We start from the raw sequence: 18,752 nt of genomic DNA, 5'->3' as shown, positions 1-18,752 counted from the left end.
AGGGGGTGACGGCTTCAGGATATAGCTTATCATCCACCAGTCTGCTATTACACAACTGAGGACAATAAAAATGTGCATAACCAACTCACATGTCACTCAAGGTCTGCTCGCTTGTCTTATGCAACTGGATTGATCAGAGTTAATGCAGTTCCCCAAACTTGACATATTTAATGGCATATTATAGATTGCTCTGCAGTTCAGCGTGCAGTTCTGCATTTGCATCTCTCACTCTCATGCATTAAATTGGGGTTCCTGTGGCGGTAAATAACAGGACAAGGTCGGTTTGGGTTCATGTTTCTCTTCAGGGAGTCACTGACAAAAATGAATGCAGAGAAAGACGGCAGGATGCCTGGCGTTGATGGCTAAAGAGGAAACGTTTCCTTTTTTTGTGTCTTTTAATCGCCTTTTGTTTTCTAAAACTACTTCCTTGTGATTATTCGTGACGTTGAAAAAACACTTTACGGTTCAAAAGTTTAGGATAGTAAGATTTTTTTGTTTTTGAAAGAAGTCTCTAATGCTCACTAAAGCTGCATTTATCTGATCAAAAATACAGCAGTAACAGTACAAGTGTGAAATATTGCCATTTAAAAACGTTTTTGCTTTGTATTTTAATATTCGATTTTAAAGTGTCATTTATTCCTGTGAATGGCTACAGTCTTCAATGTCACATGATTCAGAAATAATTCTAATTTGCAGATTTCCCGTTATTATCAATGTTGAAAACAATTGTCCTGCTTAATATTCCCAATGAGGCTTCGAGGACAGTTCAATATAACAGCATGTATTTTAAACAGAAATCTTTTATACCATTATGAATGTCTTTACTGCCAATATAATGTGTCCTTGTTTAATAAAAGTATTAATTGCCTTTATAAAGGTACTATGAAAAAAAGTCCAGAATTAATGCTACTATATAATCAAAAGGAAAACCCATGGCAGGACAAAAACTTATGCCTTTTGCTGTTGTTTTATTCTATACCTATATTTATCAACCAACATAACTACAATAAAATCAGAAAAAATTAATTGAGGGCTACTTATGACAAATTTATGTAATTTGAAAAGGGCATCTCTTTCCCCAGGATTTTTTTTTTTACAATGTAGATTGTGTAAAATGGTTTTGAATCAAAGTGCAACAATAAAATCAAGTACGTAACCATGATTTTATACTCTTAATTGTCTTTATTCATCATTACCGTTCATGAATATTCAGTGCTTTTACAAAAACCCATTACTATTCATACAGCTAACAAAAACTGTTTAACAGCAGCTTTGCTTTACATTTGTAAAACATGCCTGAATTAATATGACACTTTAGTGAGACCCGTCGGTCACATGGGAGACAGAAGAGACAAGTAAAACAGAAGAAAAGACGCTGATGCCAGTAGTCTCCATTTTTATTGTGCTCAAAAATGGAATTAAAGATATAAATGACTTCCCCTTCCTGTCCTCTGAAAAGCGCCAAGAACAAGAAGAGCGTCCTGTCCACTCTTAGTGATGTCGTCTCAAATGAAACATTTACAACCAAGTCTCTATTGAAGTTTAAAACCCAATTTGCGAGAGGCCTGAAAAGAGAAGTCGGCTGTTAGTTACAGGTGACGTCAAACTATCCATGAAACTCAGTTTAAGTGGTGCAAATGGAAGCCTCACCTAGACTGAGCTTATCTTTTACAGCCCAGCAGATGCAGTAGTGTTGGAGAAGCTGGTGGAGAAGTTCCTTTTCATCTAAAAATTCTAGATGCTCAATTCTGTGATTGTAAAACAAAGAGCGTCACTGTAGAGATTGTGATCTCAATATTTCCTGGCACAGGTTATACAGTTATAAATACATACGCTTGATTATAACTGGATTTGAGTGTTGGCTTGTGTACCTAGCTACATCTTCCTGAGGAAGCATGCTGTAGACCGTCATCATGCCCAGTGCCTTTACACTTTCCCAGCCTGCTGACAGAAAGCGCTCCTTCTGTGGAAACACACAGAAATAGTTGTTTTCATTACTGCAATCAAAACTAATATTAAAAAAAAATATTTCATTTTAGCTAATTGCCGAGGCAACATTTATTCAAAATATTAAAATAAATAACTGAAACTTAAAAAAAATTAATAAAAAAATTAAATGACAAAACAACCGAATGCAGAAAATTTGAATTAAAATGGAAACAAAAAACATTAAAATAAGATTTAATAACACACTATGATCATAAACGCCACATCTGCAAACTCAAATGAATTCCAAATATGAATAAATCTATATTAGTATATTAATGAATCTAAAAACAACACACTATCGTTCACATTTCATACACACAACGCATTACAAATTTCAAGCCATGTTGACCAGATATATTGAGGCGTCTACAAATGACTAAAACTTCCAAATGAAAATTTAAAACAGAAAATCTTCATTTAGCTCTAAACTAATTCTAAATATTCATACATTTGCATTAGTATATTAAAGAAACTAGAATGACATGCCAATCATAAACACTTCACATTTTCAATCTGAATACAAATATCAAGCCACGTTGACCAGATATATTCTGATGACTAAAACTTCCTAATGAAAATGAAAACAGAAAATAATAAAGTGGTTCAAAATATTAATAAATCTATATTAGTATATTAATGTAACTAAAATAGCATACTATTAATCATAAACACTACCACATTTTCGATCTGTATGAAACTGACCAGACCAAGCCATGCTAAGGCCATCATGGTGGCCAAAAATGATTAGTGTTAAAGATAGATATGATTCACAATACATTAATGAAAACTGAAATGTCATACTATCATCACAAACACTACCACATTTTCATTCTATGTTAACCAGATATTCTAGGGTGTCTACAGAAGGTCACCATGCTGGTGTTAACCTTGAGAGACGTGCACTGACACTGCTTGTGAGACTTAAGTCTTGGTGTTGGTCGCATAAACAATGCCTTGTGCTTAACTGCTCTGTTTCCTGAGTCTTGATCACCCATTGTATTTGGAGCAGGAAAACAACTTTGAATTCCAAGTACAACCCAGTGTAATGTTTTGATTGCACATAGAAAGACACTGTCTTACTGTAAGTAGTAGAACAATCGACAATCATACAGTATGACAGCTGTACAATATCAATAAAGTACATTATAAATGAAGTTGCTAGTCCTAAGTGTAAAATGTCGTACTTGAGAGTCCAGAGACTGACACACATCCACCCCAGCAAGATTACACTGTCGTCTCTGCAGATTCTCAATCATGATCTGCCCGAAGCGATCATTCATGTTCACCTGAAAAGATCTGGACAGTTAGAGGCGCAGACGGGAATTTTTAAACAACTGTAGTAATGAAGCTGTTTAACGTCATGAACTCACCTGCTCGTAGTTAATGAACATGGCTGTGGGGAAGGTGTGTGCGACCCAGTTCAGCAGTTTAGAGGACTTCTCAGGGGTCATGTACACCAGTACACACTCGGACAGAAACAGTGTGGGCAACCTGGGTGGAGAGAAGCAGGAATACACTGATAAAGGAATGTTAAGCAGCTCATATCAATGGTGGGGAAGTGTTTCTTTACAACACCCATCCTATGATTAAGCTTCCTCTAGATAAATGTAACTATGAATTAGGGATAACTATTTTTTTAAACCGATAACATATTCATAACTAAAGCACTAAAGCATTAGGTACCATGAACTAAAAATGAACAGAATTACTTTTTATAGCATTTAGGTTAATATCAATTTATGTATAAATTAACATTATTTAATGCATAATAAAGAAAAAGGTGTTAATGAATAATAGTATATTTTTAATTAACACTACCTACACCATCAAATATTTGGGGTCAATACATTTATAATGTTACAAAAGATTTCTATTTGAAATCCAGTTTGTGCTTTTTGAACTTACTCTTCATTAAAATATAGTCAAAACATTTCCTTTGAAAATATTAAGCAGCAAAGCGGTTTTTAACATTGATAAAAATGTTTCCTGGGCAAATTAAGCTTTGTCATCACAGGACTGAGTTACATATTAAATTGTATTCAATTATTACAATTTTGTTATTTTAAATTGTATAATATTTCATAATATTATGGATTTCACTGTATTTTGTTATCAAATAAATACAAGCCCGGTAAGCATAAGAGACTTATTTCAAATCATTAGAAAACTCTTAATTTGTGTTGATAATTTTAAATACAAAAAAAAAGACAATTGTTAGTTTATTATACCTAATGCATTAACTAAATTGAATCTACTGTAGTTACGAAATCATGTTTCCTGTATAAAATAAAAAGGGTCATTTCTTTTTTTTTTTTTCTAGTGAGAACATCACAATTTGTTCCGCTCATGCATTTAAGCAAAACAAGAATCATTATGGTAATACCTAAAAGAACATAGCAGGAAATCATGTTTTTGGAAGAGTGCTATGCGTGCTATGACAATAGATTTTCCAGATTTACTCAGCATCTGAGACACTAATGGGATTTGCAGACAAGCTGGCAAACGTCAAGACGCCACGTTAGGGTGGACTGAACAGGAAGTTGCACAAAAAAAAAAAAAAAAGGCGAAACAAAACCAAAAAAAAAAAAAAAACTCAAGGTGAGAGGCCTTGGGAATGATGCTATTGATGTCATACACCTTCTAGAACGGTAGCTTCCTTCGGGTCTCATCAGTTCACATCAAAGAAAACGTGGACTTATTGACGCATCTGAGGAAACTCTAAATGCTCCCGAGTGTACTATTGTCGTCAGGGGCATCAGCAGAGATGCACGAAAACAAAACAACAGATGCCTGCAACTCCTATTGGGATGCCAAACAGGATGGATCAACCCTATCTAGGATGCACAGAATCGTGAAGTTACTGTTCTAGTACATCAAGTTTAATCTCAAAAACCTATTGTTCTGATACACAACCATGCATTTTAGTGGCAGCATTTAAAAACTAACATGTAACTGAGGCAACAAATTAAACATGAACCTTTCAGAAGACAAACCCGCACATCACAATAAAGATAAGAGCGGTTGTAACTGCACTTACAATATAATCTACTCCGATAACCACATAGATAAAACATCACAAAAATGCAGTGCAATAGAGAAACTGAAATAATGTTACATTTATATTAAACTCAGCCAAGGCAGTGGTGTTACAGTACTTACACTGGATTTATCTGGAACTTTTTTAGTTTCTCCTCTAAAGCAGGAAGGTCTCTTAGATCAGCACCGATGATACAATATCTGTCCGAGTCCAGGCTGTGACCCTCTTTCAAAGAGACACACAGCTGAAAGAGTGAAAGGTTCACGCCAAAACAAAGTAAAATGCTCTGTTACATCAGAATTTGATTTCAATACCCAGGAGGAGCGAATCAGTGGAGTGGGTCTCAATCAAAGGTTTTGATAGTGGAGGTTTTGTCCTGAGATAGATAGATAGATAGATAGATAGATAGATAGATAGATAGATAGATAGATAGATAGATAGATAGATAGATAGATAGATAGATAGATAGATAAATTCATTTACCCAATTGTTTTATGGAAAACATTATTTTTATCTCATGATCACTACTAGTGATCAGATTTCTATCTTCAAAAGCATTCATGTTTTATCATCACACAACTTGTAGGAAATACACAATAAAAAAAACTGACTTTACAAACACAGAGTAAACTGCAAAAAAAAAAAAAAGAAACGTTGTGAGAAAGGTCAAGTATCATTTGTTTGCAGATGACACTTTGGTATTCTGTTATCTGATGCACTGATAATCTAGGGTGTCTACAGATAAGGTTGTATTGCATAAGTCCCTCTGAACTCTGTGTGTATTTCTGTTCTGTCACTTACATACACACTCTCAAACCGAAGCACTTAAACGCATACAAAAATCGTCCTTTTATTTGCATTTCACGTCTGCTCTAGCTTGTTTCCTAGTTTAGCTTTCTAATAAACCTGGCATGGTAGACTATGAATATAGTTGGCTCTCTGACAAATTGCTTCTGTTCCTCTATTGTAAGTCACTTTGAATAAAAAGCTCAATGAAATGCAAATGCAGTCTTGTGTATGTTGCACAGCCACACCTACAGCGATTTACACTGACTATTATGTAGCAATTAAAAAATTAGCGCCCAACCACCCATGACTAAACATCCTGCACAGGAGTATAATTCATATGCATAACAGGTATTGAACTATATCAATTAAGGAGGGGTATTTTAAAATGATAAAGTGCACCAAAGGACTTTTAAAACTGAATACACTACAAAATAGATGACAGATATACAATCCAACCATGCTTTGGAGGGTGGGCATACGGAGACAGAGGGTCCTAGAAACACTGTCTCCCCCTACAGGAATATGACTAAAAGAACATGCCAAGTATCCAAAATCATTCAACAATTTACTGACAATAAAAACTATAATCATATTATAACAATAAAAACACCTTACTTGATGTGGTGTATTTTTCTAGCAACAATCATTGGGAAGTCGACTTCGAAGAACTTTTTCGGCATTATGTTTTCATCCTAAAAATTTAGATAATACATGCACTTACTAAACAGAAGATATTTCGATTGTTTATCAAAAATATTTACTGGGAGTCCAAGAATACATCTAATTCCTTATTAAAAAAATATATATAACTAATATATTTATTCATTTAGTTTTGGAAAAAAATAAATGTCTTCTTTTGGAATCGAGAAATAGCTAAAAAAAAAAAATTTGGGGGGGGGGGGGGAGATGGGGGACCTTTAATCTCCAAAAAGTAGTATCCAGTCCTGCCCCAAGATTGACCACCTGGCAATCACATCGCGTCTTCTTGAGAAAGGCATCGATAAGAAGATTCATCCCTCTGACACGACCATAATAACCTACAATACGATTAATAAAACGACAGCGCATTTGATTAAACGCAGCTGCAAACATTAACCAGCAGGGGGAGATGTTTAAACACTATCACACTCTTACCTCTGTTGATCTCAGGTGCTTTACGTTCACCTATTTGTCTCACAAAATACTGGACGTAGAGGTCAGTCCAGTAACCTTTACTGGTAGCAAATCTATAAAACAAAATAAAAACGTATGTAAAATACTGAATGATTATTGTAAGTTGATAACAAATAGTATTACAGCGTTGCTGTTTAACATTAAAATATTTTATAATCTGAAAATAATTTAAGTAGTATTTACAGCTATTCCTGTCATAAACATTGTGCATAGCACGACTGAAATATTCCCACAGGATGCTCAATAACACTGCAGTTGAATGTCTAGAGAGAAGCACAGTAACGTATTCAGAAACACAGAAAATCATGTTTAATAATTTTATTTTTGATACCTTTTGCATGTCGATGCATCGTCGCAAGTTGCTCTGACTGCTTCATCAGCAGTGTCAGAATCTGTAAATGGCTGTTTGGATGCCATGGACACCTACAGATTTGAAGAGATGTTGATAAACACTGCATTACATATAACACACGCTGTATTTGTATGAACACTAATGCTAAACGTTAGCAAACTGAGTTTCGAAAACACATTCAAGCACATTTATTTGAATCAATCATACTGATTTTCACAGCCGCAAAACTGAACCAAACGCTCCGATTGACATGTTTACATCCACTTCCGCTGACGAAACTTTCCCATAATACATCTCGTGGCAGCGAGGAGACCTTATACTGCGCATGACGGTGCTATTATTCACATTTATGTGTAACATTCACATTGGTTGATGTCTAGATGTTTACGCTTATGATTCTGCAAATCGTAATCATATCAAATACTCCGTCGTTTTATATTATTGTTCACAACGTTTAACCCCTGCATCACTCACGTAAATGATAACGGGAAAATGTCCCGTTATAGCTGCAGACGATTTATAGATATTAGAGATTAATGATTTAAGGACTACAAAAACATATATTACTTAAATCTGCCATTTAGACGCATACCACATTAAACTAGATAAGGTATTAAACGCGGTATTATAGATTTGGACTGGATTGGTGTGAGCAGCTGTCAGTGAGTGAAAGTGATAAATAGACAGAGACAAAACTTTATTTTGATATCACATAAGGAACGTGGTAATAAAAATATATTTTAAAAGATCATATTATAAAATCTAAAAATGAGTTATTTACACTGTAAAAAAAAAAATCCAGACTCCTTAAGATGTAATATTCCTACAGTCCATCCAGGGAGCGTGTGGTCATCACAGTCGGTAATATGAGTAACTCTACGTAGTCTTCGTAGGCTGCGTCTCAAAACCTTTGGAGCTGCCTACACATACGCACAAATATGCTGTCTGTAAAGTCAGTGCACTAGTTTTCGAGACAGCCCCTGTGTCCATATTAATGTCATCACGATCATCTTGGAACTGCGCTGAGCTGAGAAACACACACTCATTACCGACACGGTTGCAGGGATCAGCCCGCTGCTATGCTCTTCCACTGTCTACCGTAGATGTCACGGGCTGGCATACGTGGAAACACCGCTCACTCCCGTTTATGAGAGCAGTTGCAGTACGGAATGACATGAAACGAGCACCGCTATTCACCGGAGCTAACTTTTTCCACACTAACGTTACTGTTTTTTTCTCTCCCGATCGGCTAGTTTTCTAGCTGCTCGAGCTAACCGTACAGCGGGCTCGGGCTGTTTTAATGTAATTATCCACACGACTTCACCATCGTGCTCAAGGATCTTTCGGCTCATGAGGCATCGACGAACACACTCTCCTCGTCTTAAAAACTGGGTTTTGAGGCCGACGCCACTAAAATGAAGAAACAGTTCAATCGGATGAGACAGCTCGCCAGTCAAACAGTTGGCAGGCGAGTACAGATTTAAAGTTTTTATTTGTTTTTTTCCTCTCACTGGTGCCGGGCAGCTCTGTCATGGGTTGGTATGTTGTTATGTTATGTTGTCAAGGCGGTTGTTGCCTAAAACAAATCTCTTCGATTTACCTTTTAGAATAATAGCAGTTAGCTTAAGAGTAAACTTTATTCGTTGTTTTACCATTATATTTAAATTACGTAATTTTGTTTGATTACAAACTCAACTTTTTGCTACTTTTGATTTGACTGTTACACTGTTAGACTTGTTGCGGCCTCGTTACTATGTAATACTAAATCTGAAAGGGAAATGGTTTAAAGATAAGCTATCTGATAAACTACTGAAGAAGATTAGAGATGTCTGATTTGTGAATTATTGAATCGGATCTTTGCAACGAGTCAGTGGGATCTGTTCAAAAACTAGTATGAACAATTCGTTAATGAATCGAATGAACTATTCGTTCATGAGTCAGTGTGAAGAATTTAACAGTCAGTGTAACAGCAAGTAGCTAAATGCCATGGTAAAACTTTTTTTATTGTTTACGTTGTATACAAACATTGTGCAGTTATTTGACCACATATTATTCTTTTAGATAGATTAATTTTTTTTTGACAATTACTTTAGAGCAGCAATAATGACTGTTAGTATGATTCGTTGCGGCCTTATATTGCTGTGTCTGTAAAATAAAGTTTCTGATAAACTACTTGGGGGCTAGTTGCATAAACATAGCCACTTTTGTTAAGACTAATGACTAGTTTGACCAACTAGCATTTGGGCCAGTGCCCAAGATAGACTTTTAAGACTATTTTAAGCAGTTAACGCAATCTGCACCTGAAGATTAGGCATGTCTAATTCATGAAAGAATCATTTTTTGTAGTCGGGTCTTTAAAATGAGTTGGTCAGGTCTTTTCGAACAATAATTAGTTTGAGCTATTTGTTCATGAATCACTCTTGAATCAGTCGGAGTTCTTCTCAGTTCTCAAACTCATTCTCATTATATTTATGTTTTAACAGACTCAGTCATGACTGAAACAAACAGAACATTAAATTACAAGAAAACACATGTGTTAGTAAACTAGAAAATTTAATAAGCAATATGTGACAACATGTTTGTCATCACTACAACATGGTCATCACTTCTGACTCCTCTGACTGTTGATAATGCCTCAAACTGCATTCTTCATTCTGCACAAGCTGTGTGAGGGTAAATGGGCTTGTAAATTCTCAACATGCAGGGCACAGGTCTCTCAGGGAGGTGTTAAAGCTGTAAATGCAGTTTTTTTTCCCTTCCTCACGTCAAACTATTATTTTTTTCACTTTAAGCCTTTTCAGTAGATCTAATACAGACTTTTTATTAAGTTTGTCTCAATCATACTAACTTTGTTGAACAGGCCACTTGACTAAATGAACTGTAACATTTCTAGCTGATAATTTCTTTCTGGCTTGAATAGATGGTATCAGAGATGACTTGCCTTTCACTTTAGTTTTCTAACCAATCATAGCACATTTACAAGGAGGGATGCACCTGCCTATCAGCTATGCTCATTTAACTAGTGGTTAACCTGACCTTTAGCATCCATGTCTGCAGCCTCATTCCCTTTAAACATGTGCAATTTGATCAGCCACCAGAGACATTTGCCTAGCCCGATGACAATGAGAATTGCCAGTAGCTAACAGTTTACTAGTGTTCACACTGATCCCAACTGGGGCAAGGTCATCCCTGTTCAATTTAAAAGAAGATAACCGAGGTGATTTATAATTTTGTTGCAAAGTTTGGAATACCAGGAACTTTACAGCCCCCTCAATCTTTCTAGGCCTCCGAAAATTACTGTCTGCTATAAAGAGGGCGGCACGTCCAGCACCACTAGACAGCCCAGACAGTGTATTTTCACAACATGTGAGGTGTCAAATTATACCTCTAAATGAAGATCTACATAGTAATGAACTTACAAAGCATCATTAGGTTTTAAAGTAATTTAATTTCAAATTTCAAGTGTCAGGCACAGTGAATGAATAAATCAAATATTTATTTTTTACTTGGGGAAAAAAAAGGGATCTAGAAAAATGCATCATTGTTTCCACAAATATATTAAGTAGTTTTAACATTGATAATAATAATAATAAAAAAAATGTTTCTTGAGCACTAAATGAGCATATTAGAACAATTTTCTAAATGATTATGCAACATTGAAGATTGAGGCTGATGAAAATTCAGCTTCGCTATCACTGGGATAAAAAAAAATATTTTTCAGAACAATGTATTTTTAAAGGGGTAATTTGATGTTTCTTTATGTTTTCCTTTGTCTTTGGAGTGTTATAATCTGTTCGTGCATATATAAAATAAGTAAAGTTGCAAAGACTAAAGTCTCAAATCCAAAGAGATATTGTTTATAAAGTTAAGACTCATCCACACCTTCTTAAAACGCTTCATTTAAACCCCCCCCCCCCCAAAATCTATGTCACTGTGGGAAGATTTACATAACACCACCAAATGTTTACGCAAAGAAAGAAGGCATTACTTTTATTCTCGCTAGTATTGTTGCCGCCGCTGCCATGTCGTGGAGATGATGTCCATTTCCAAATATGGTAAGGGTTGTAACATTTCTGTCTCACATTTGAGGTTTTTGGCTAGGGGTGCACGATAAATATCGGCCGATAATTAATGTGCATCTCGTCGCAGTCAGTAAGTCGCATATGCAGTAAATTCCATCAGGTGCGTGATTTCGAAGATAATCGGCTTTACTGGCGAGATATGCATTAATTATTGGCCGATATTTTTCGTGCACCCCTATTTTCAGCCAATCCCAATGCACTGGATAGCTGGCCAATCAGATCACACCGCACTGTTCAGAATGATACGCTTTGTAAAAATCTAAGCGTTTCAGAAAGGCTGGGCAGAGAGGAGTAATAACAATGTACGGTATGTGGAAAATAATGTGTTTTGTGAACCTTAAACCACATAAAAGCACATTGCATTAACCAGGCATTATTAAATAATGTTATTTTTAGCATCGTCGTATGACCCCTTTAATTAAATAAATGAAACCTGCTTTAAAAACCCCAAACTTCTGAATCATAGTGATAATAAATAGTGATAATAAATTTTTGACTGCAGGTTGAAATTTATTTTTTTTAAATTTAATTTTACTTTTGTTTCTCATTAACAATTTTGTAAACACAGAGTCATTTGCTCAATAAAATAAAAACATCAAAGCCATCCGTTGACTATTATGTGGATAAAAGAGATTCGGCTGGAATTCTCATCTCTTCCTGAATTTATTTTACAAACCATAAATCACTTCAGTGTGATGCAGACTTGAAGTGGTTGAGAGTCGGACGAACGCAGGGCTCAGCTGGTCCCATGGTTCCTGTGATTGTGAGGAGGCAGTACACTGTGTTCGGCATGCAACCACTTAAAGGAAAACTCTCCTTATTCTTTTTTTTTAAACAGGAAGTCATACTGAGGAAGTTTCATTTCTATGAATGAAATCAAAGAATCATCTCTGAGGCAGATCCAGCGATGATCTGGGGTTCAAACCATGTGACCAGATTCTACCGCCGATCTAAATGGCACGCTTGTGCATAACACCATCTTAAGCCACATTAGTGCCACGTTACCTCACAATTAATCAGAAGACTAGAACCACCTGTCAGTTCGCTGATGATGCAGATCTATTGTCAGCTCAGGCTTTTCACTGGCCTTGTGTGCTGTGTTTGTTTCAGCAAAGAGGAAAAACAAGATTGTAGTAATTTAAGTAAAAGCATGGCTGTTTTAAGCCATTACAGAAATCAGCAGTTTTTGTGGTTGCTATGTGCTCTTAATCCGCTTCTTTATCAGATACTGTTGATATCAGTGTGTAATGCTCCACTTAAACCATGAATGGACAGTATTCTTCAGGCCATACACTTGACACTTCACTGAATATAATGTACAGATAAGGCTAATTTAAGATGTAAAGTGTTATTTATTAGTTGCTGTCAGGCGATTCACAAAATTTAAAAACTGGAATAAGTGGTAAGAACGGGCCTAATGAGTGTCAGCAACTGTGGAGATCATAATACTGCGTTTGTTGCATTTATATATCTGGCTAACAAAGGGGAGTCTTTGGCATTTGTTTTCAAAGTTAGATAATTGATAAATAAAAATGCTAAATTACATGTGCTTATGCAATTAGCTTATGCAATTAGCTGGAGTCATGGAGAACATTTTATCTGTTAATGAAAAAAAGTTAATAAAAATATAAAGTGTAAAATAAATACAGGAAAAAATATTACACAATATTGTTTGGAATGGCTATTTCTGTTACTTTGTACTTTATTTTATGCTTAATATTTTTTTTTATAAATTTTTTTTAAAAGTTGTGACGCAGTGAAGATGCAAGCACACCACTGTGGGGTCACTAGGAATTTAGACTGATAATATGAAATGTTTCCTGAGCAACAATTCAGCTTATTAGAAAGATTTCTGAAAGACCATATGACACTGAAGACTGAATGGTGCTGAAAATTCAGCTTTGATTTCATTCAATTCAGTTTTATATTTTATAATAGAACAATAGTTATTTAAAATTGTTTTATAGTGATATTGTTTTTTCTTTTTTTGGTGAGGTGTACCATTTTTACTGTATTTTTGATCAATTTGTTAGTTTGACAGTGTCTGGAGAAAGCTCTGCAAACCATTTATTTTCAGTTCTTTACATGTGACATCAAGAGCTTGATTCAGACACACTTTCAAGATGTTTGGAGTTCAATCTGGATTGGTTTTAGTCTTGTAGGCCCTTTTTCTTGTCCTCCTTTGTTAATTGAAAGCAGCTGTTCTCTACTGTCACGAGGTTACAACCGTGGAGCTTTGGCAGGAGGAGGAACTGGGTCTGAGATTTGTGGGTAACATGGCAGTCTAAAGGAAGACACGAAACAGTACAGAATCAGAGTCAAGCTTTGACAGATGATTTTTCAGTTATTCAGACTGTGTATTCTGCTTTAAACACATTAGTCAAGCTTCATTAGAAGTTAATGGCGATCATGTCTGCTTGATTGCTTCTCAATTATTACAATGGCACTAATTGTTTTATTGCCTTTTTGATAACAAAAAGAAAACACATGGTCTTAAAATGACCATAATTAACTTTCAAGCCAGCTTTGGTGACAGATGTGTCAGTAAATATATAAAATATTAAGCATCATTAAGCATCCTTTTGCATCAGGAGATGTGTTGTTAAAATACATAACATTTATATTAATAACCATAAAAAGAGATACAACTCATTAGCCTTGGGCATGAGCATTCATTACTGTAACAACTGAGTTTTACAAACTAATTCCATTTTAAAAAAAAAAGAAGCTGTTATTTTGAATTTAGCCTTTATTAAAGAATCTTGAAAAAGGGTATGTTCGTTTCCAAAAAATATTAAGCAACAACTGTTTTTAACATTAAAAATAATATGAAATGTTGCATCAATTCAGCTTATTAGAGAGATTTCTAAAGGATAAATTGACCCTGAAGACAGTAATGGCTGCTGGAAACTGGAATAAATTATAACTATATTAAAATCAAAAATGTTTATTTTAAATTGTAAGAATATTTCACAATATTACATTTTTGATGAGTATAAGAGACTTCTTTCAAAAATATTAAAAACACCAAAATGCTTAAATGTGGTTACTTACAAAGTAAGTTAATTAAAAGGATTTTACTGCAGTATTTTTACATTCAAGTTTAATGTAAATGGTCAAGTCACTGGCAGAATAAGGTCATAATTGCTGTCTACCTCTTGGAGAACAATAAGATTTTATGAATGTACAGTGAAACTAATATTCTAGGTTATGCGGGGCAAGCTTACAGTATTGTATAATGTATGACATCCTCCGTGCTTTCGAATGTTACGGTTGCCACAACAAAAGGTGCAGACACAGGGACAGGCCCACTTCGACACACACAGGAAACATTTCAACAATGTTTTATTGCCAGACTGCGGTATGCTGGTTTTTATGTTGATGTGAACTCGTAGGGTCATAAATCCATTCAGATTATAAATATCTACCTGTTCTCCCTGCAAAGGTCACTATATTTGATTGAACATAGTAAAATCCTTTCCGATCTTTACAGTAGCAAACAGTTCAATAAAAGTTCATTAACGAAGACAATTTTTAGGTGAGGTCATACAACCTGTCTCTGAGTCATTATTCTGAAACAGTAGTGTTAAAGATGTTTGTGTGTGTGTGTGTGTGTGTGTGTGTGTGTGTGTGTGTGTGTGTGTGTAAGTCAAGTCAAGTCACCTTTATTTATATAACGCTTTAAACAAAATACATTGCATCAAAGCAACTGAACAACATTCATTAGGAAAACAGTGTGTCAATAATGCAAAATGACAGTTAAAGGCAGTTCATCATAGAATTCAGTGATGTCATCTATGTTCAGTTAAATAGTGTCTGTGCATTTATTTGCAATCAAGTCAACGATAACGCTGTAGATGAAGTGACCCCAACTAAGCAAGCCAGAGGCGACAGCAGCAAAGAACTGAAACTCCATCAGTGACAGAATGGAGAAAAAAACCTTTGGAGAAACCAGGCTCCATTGGGTGGCCAATTCTCCTCTGGCCAGACGAAACCAGTAGTTCAATTCCAGACTGCAGCAAAGTCAGATTGTGCAGAAGAAACCTGTGTGAACTGAGCTGGTGTTGTCCTCTCACATTCTCTGTCTCAGATAGACGGGACATAATCTGTGCCATGGTCAAAGCCCTCTGTTAGTTTACTATTAATAGGGCCTTAACTATTTGTTCACAAGGCTGACAGTGGACTGCTAAAATTCCCTGGGAAAGTAAATGCCTGTGACTCCCGTTTCGAACAGCTGGTTTCATTAGACAGACTGTCAGCTGCTGGCTAGTCCTAGACTTGATCATTACTAGAGTCTACAGTTTAATTTATAAACATCAGGGCTCTAGAGTGCGATCTAATTTCTCAATGGTGCGACTAAAAAAAAATCGGAGGTCGCACCGGTGCGCCCAGCCATTCGAGGGGGAAAAAAAAGTCTCTGTGACGATGAAAATCTCCCTGTGGTTCAACAACAGACACTAGAGCCCTGCATTTCAGCCTGAGCCCAATGGGCCCCGACTTTCTTACGCCCCTCGAGCTGGGCTTCGGGCCAATTTTCACGTCATTGTTTAGACGCAGGCCGGGCCTCCCACCTCTTTTAGACTTCTCCTTACTTTGATATTTTAGACATCCATCAATTGGGTGATGAAAAAAAAAATTGCCGTGCTGGTGGAAACAACACGGGACTGTGCTACCATGACTGTCAAGAGCGACTCAACAGTGTTTATTGTCCCCCGCAGCAGCTGCGCTGAACATTTCTGCGTTCAAACTCACACAACAGGCTTAAGCTTGCCACAAAGCACTGGCAATAGAAATTACCATAAATGTGACAGGGGGAAATAGTGAGGGGATATTTGAATTAATTACCAATAAACTAGTGTTTTCTGTGTCTGTGTCGCAACGATGAAGTTGCTGAGCCTGACTCATCATCTCCTCATTAGACGCGCCTTTAAAGAGAAGAGCATCTTTACGGATTATGATTATAATGAAAGAGTTTTTGTTTTATTTCGTTAAGTAGACATTTAAAGCTTTCAATAGATATATTTATCACGTCTGTGAGGCATGTTTTTACAGAGTTTCGGTTCATTTTTGTACTCCTGTTAAAGACGACACGGCAGAAAGCGCAACGTTTTGTTGATATTGTGAGGGCACATAAATAAAAGTAGACCCTTTGCCGTTACGAATGATGTATTACTCTTAGCTTTATGAGCAAAAAGGGCAGCGTATCCACTGAAAAAATGCAAGTGATCATGCTGGCGTCTCCATGTCCTGAGGTGTCTCCGCACAAACTATTGGATATATATAACATTTATCTGGGTCTAACGTTTAAACATTTTTATATGCTTGAACTGTTTTATATCTAGATTTTATTTTAGGCAAGTCGTTACTTTAAAAAAACAAAACTAAAACTTATATTTAACAAACAAAAAAATGCTCCAAATGTTTTTCTAAATTAACTTAATAAAAACGAAACGAAATATAATCACGTTGCTATTAACATAAAAAACCGAACTATTTTAATAGCCGAAACAGCAGTATAAGCTGTTTAGGGACTGTTTAGCTGTTCAAATCAGACCCTAGAACTTCCCTTCCTTCAGACACAGTGGAAGATCTGATGAGAATCAGTGTAGATGGGCCAAGTCTGGAAGATTTTGCTGCTAGAGAGAGTGTGGCCAGCTGGTTTAGCCAAGGCCAAAGATCAAGAAGGCCAAACTACAGGAGTTGGCCATCGGAGGGGCATGTGACTGCATTGGAGGACAGTCCAAGACATTGAGCCTTGAGATGTTCAGTTCGAAGCCCTTAAAACACTTATTTTATATTTTCTTTTCATTTAATTTATCTTGAGATGTTTTAAGTTTAATTTTCAGCTCCGTGAAACCCTTTAAGCAGCAACACCTTTTCAGTAAGTTACTTTTATGTAGAATTGTGCTTCAAATAAAGAACATTTATGTTGACCAGATTGATAGTTAATCATTTAGGCTACAAGTAAATATTGCCCATATGGACAGCGAAAAAAAAAAAAAAAAAAAAAGTGAACTTGTAAAAGTGCGGTGTTAAGTGCGATGCAGTTCAAAAATTTGCTTCACCTAACTTTTTCTTAGACGCACTAGTGCAACCAGTGCAAAAAAATTAGTCTAGAGCCCTGAACATTATTTCATACTATAGGCTGCACAATTATTCAGAATAAAACTGAATTGGCTACATGACTATTACAATAAATATGTTATGTACTGTATGTTTTTCAGGGTGACACATGGCACAGTGTACTTTTACACGCAAGCAGCTCAAGAACCAGTGCTTTTAGTAGCACCTTCCAAACAAATTACTGGTAAATTACCATTAAGAGATTGTGTGAACAGGACCTTTTCAAAAATATGGTAAATTAGTTTTGGTAATTTGCCGGTATCAGAAGCTATAACATTACCAGTAAATTATGGGTAATGGCTTCTGTGTAAATGCGGAACGAGATTACTGGTATGAGATCAGGACGTGTTGCCATAAGATGTCTACTCTGTGCCAATCATTACATTCTGATACTGATGACGGATTTACCGAAGTCAAAGAAATGTCTGAAGTGGTCTGATATGATGTCTGTATGATGCATAAATGTGTATGTTTGACACAAAAATGAGAACATCAACAAAAACACGGACCACGTATACCCCTCCATGTTTACAAACACAACATCGGGAAGCACAGCCGTTGAGAGGTCATTTCTGGTTAATGATGTGACAGAATTTACCGGTATTTTGAAACTGATGTGTGAATGGTGTTTTACTGGTAAAAAGATGGAACGTTGTTGTCTGTGTGAACAGCATATTTGTGTATTTACCGGTAAAGTCATTACGGTAATTTTACAGGAATTTACTAGTATTACTGTGTCAAAATGGATATGGGTTTAATTTCTAATGATCTGTTGTCTTCTTTTACAGAGCGGAGAAAACTGAGGTCCTTAGTGATGACCTGTTACAGGTGACTGCTTTTTATTTCCATCTCCGCCTGCAGTAAAGCCCTTCTATTCTTTGGCTGTAATCCATTTTACATTACATCAGTTGGTGGGTAACTAGTGAGTCACTGGGTAGAGAAAGGTGTAGTCACTGATGTCAAGCAAATACATTCCATTCGATTTATTTTTGTCACATTAGAGAATGTTCTCTCCTGAAAAAAAGGGCGTCATGGCGCTTTTGCTCTCCTTATGTGAAAATGTCCCTATAGTGCTAAAACAACCTACTCGAAACGCAGGGACTTGACTCCATGAAATAGAGAGTCATTATCTGAACTTCCACCAATATTGTGTTCGTGACAGCTTGTTTATTCCTCTTGGCTGGCTGTGTCTAAAATTATCTCAATG

At 36.0% G+C, this 18,752-nt stretch overlaps 2 protein-coding genes across 4 annotated transcripts in view; one reads left to right on the top strand and one right to left on the bottom strand.

Moving 5' to 3' along the window:
- Positions 1-1,162: 1,162 nt before the first annotated feature.
- LOC132122139 (leucine carboxyl methyltransferase 1-like) lies at positions 1,163-7,666 on the bottom strand. Of its 2 annotated transcripts, XM_059532067.1 has the most exons (12): positions 7,548-7,666; positions 7,320-7,411; positions 6,950-7,041; positions 6,731-6,852; positions 6,431-6,507; positions 5,341-5,402; positions 5,149-5,251; positions 3,360-3,480; positions 3,174-3,275; positions 1,872-1,963; positions 1,651-1,748; positions 1,163-1,565 (listed from the first exon to the last, which is right to left on the bottom strand). In XM_059532067.1, the coding sequence occupies exons 2-12, from the start codon at positions 7,403-7,405 to the stop codon at positions 1,543-1,545; spliced, it is 978 nt and encodes a 325-aa protein (XP_059388050.1). In that variant the 5' UTR covers positions 7,406-7,411; positions 7,548-7,666; the 3' UTR covers positions 1,163-1,542. The 2 variants fall into 2 exon arrangements, with proteins under 2 accessions (XP_059388050.1, XP_059388052.1); XM_059532069.1 differs by lacking the exon at positions 7,548-7,666 and having other exon boundaries at positions 7,320-7,508.
- Positions 7,667-8,346: 680 nt separating this feature from the next.
- LOC132122138 (rho GTPase-activating protein 17-like) overlaps positions 8,347-18,752 on the top strand; it is a 32,989-nt gene continuing 22,583 nt past the window's right edge. Inside the window, exons 1-2 of one of the 2 annotated variants that reach the window (XM_059532065.1) lie at positions 8,347-8,808; positions 18,334-18,373. In XM_059532065.1, coding sequence (XP_059388048.1) covers positions 8,756-8,808; positions 18,334-18,373 — 93 coding nt within the window. In that variant the 5' untranslated portion in view covers positions 8,347-8,755. The remainder of the gene's footprint in view (positions 8,809-18,333; positions 18,374-18,752) is intronic. The other variant, XM_059532066.1, reaches the window with a different exon arrangement.

The sequence above is a fragment of the Carassius carassius genome, chromosome 40 (genome assembly GCF_963082965.1).
Source record: "Carassius carassius chromosome 40, fCarCar2.1, whole genome shotgun sequence".
Classification (NCBI taxonomy): Eukaryota; Metazoa; Chordata; class Actinopteri; order Cypriniformes; family Cyprinidae; genus Carassius; species Carassius carassius.
Note: the sequence above shows the minus strand (reverse complement) of the source record. Positions and strands in the feature narration are given on the sequence as shown.

What these genes read in the sequence shown, in the direction of transcription:
- LOC132122139 (XM_059532067.1), bottom strand. Translation starts at nt 7,405, where the DNA reads ATGGCATCCAAACAGCCATTTACAGATTCTGACACTGCTGATGAAGCA. An exon ending in AGAAAAATACACCACATCAA is followed by an intron (nt 5,403 to 6,430) that starts GTAAGGTGTTTT and finishes TATCTATCTCAG; the next exon opens with GACAAAACCTCCACTATCAA. An exon ending in CACTGATTCGCTCCTCCTGG is followed by an intron (nt 5,252 to 5,340) that starts GTATTGAAATCA and finishes TCTCTTTGAAAG; the next exon opens with AGGGTCACAGCCTGGACTCG.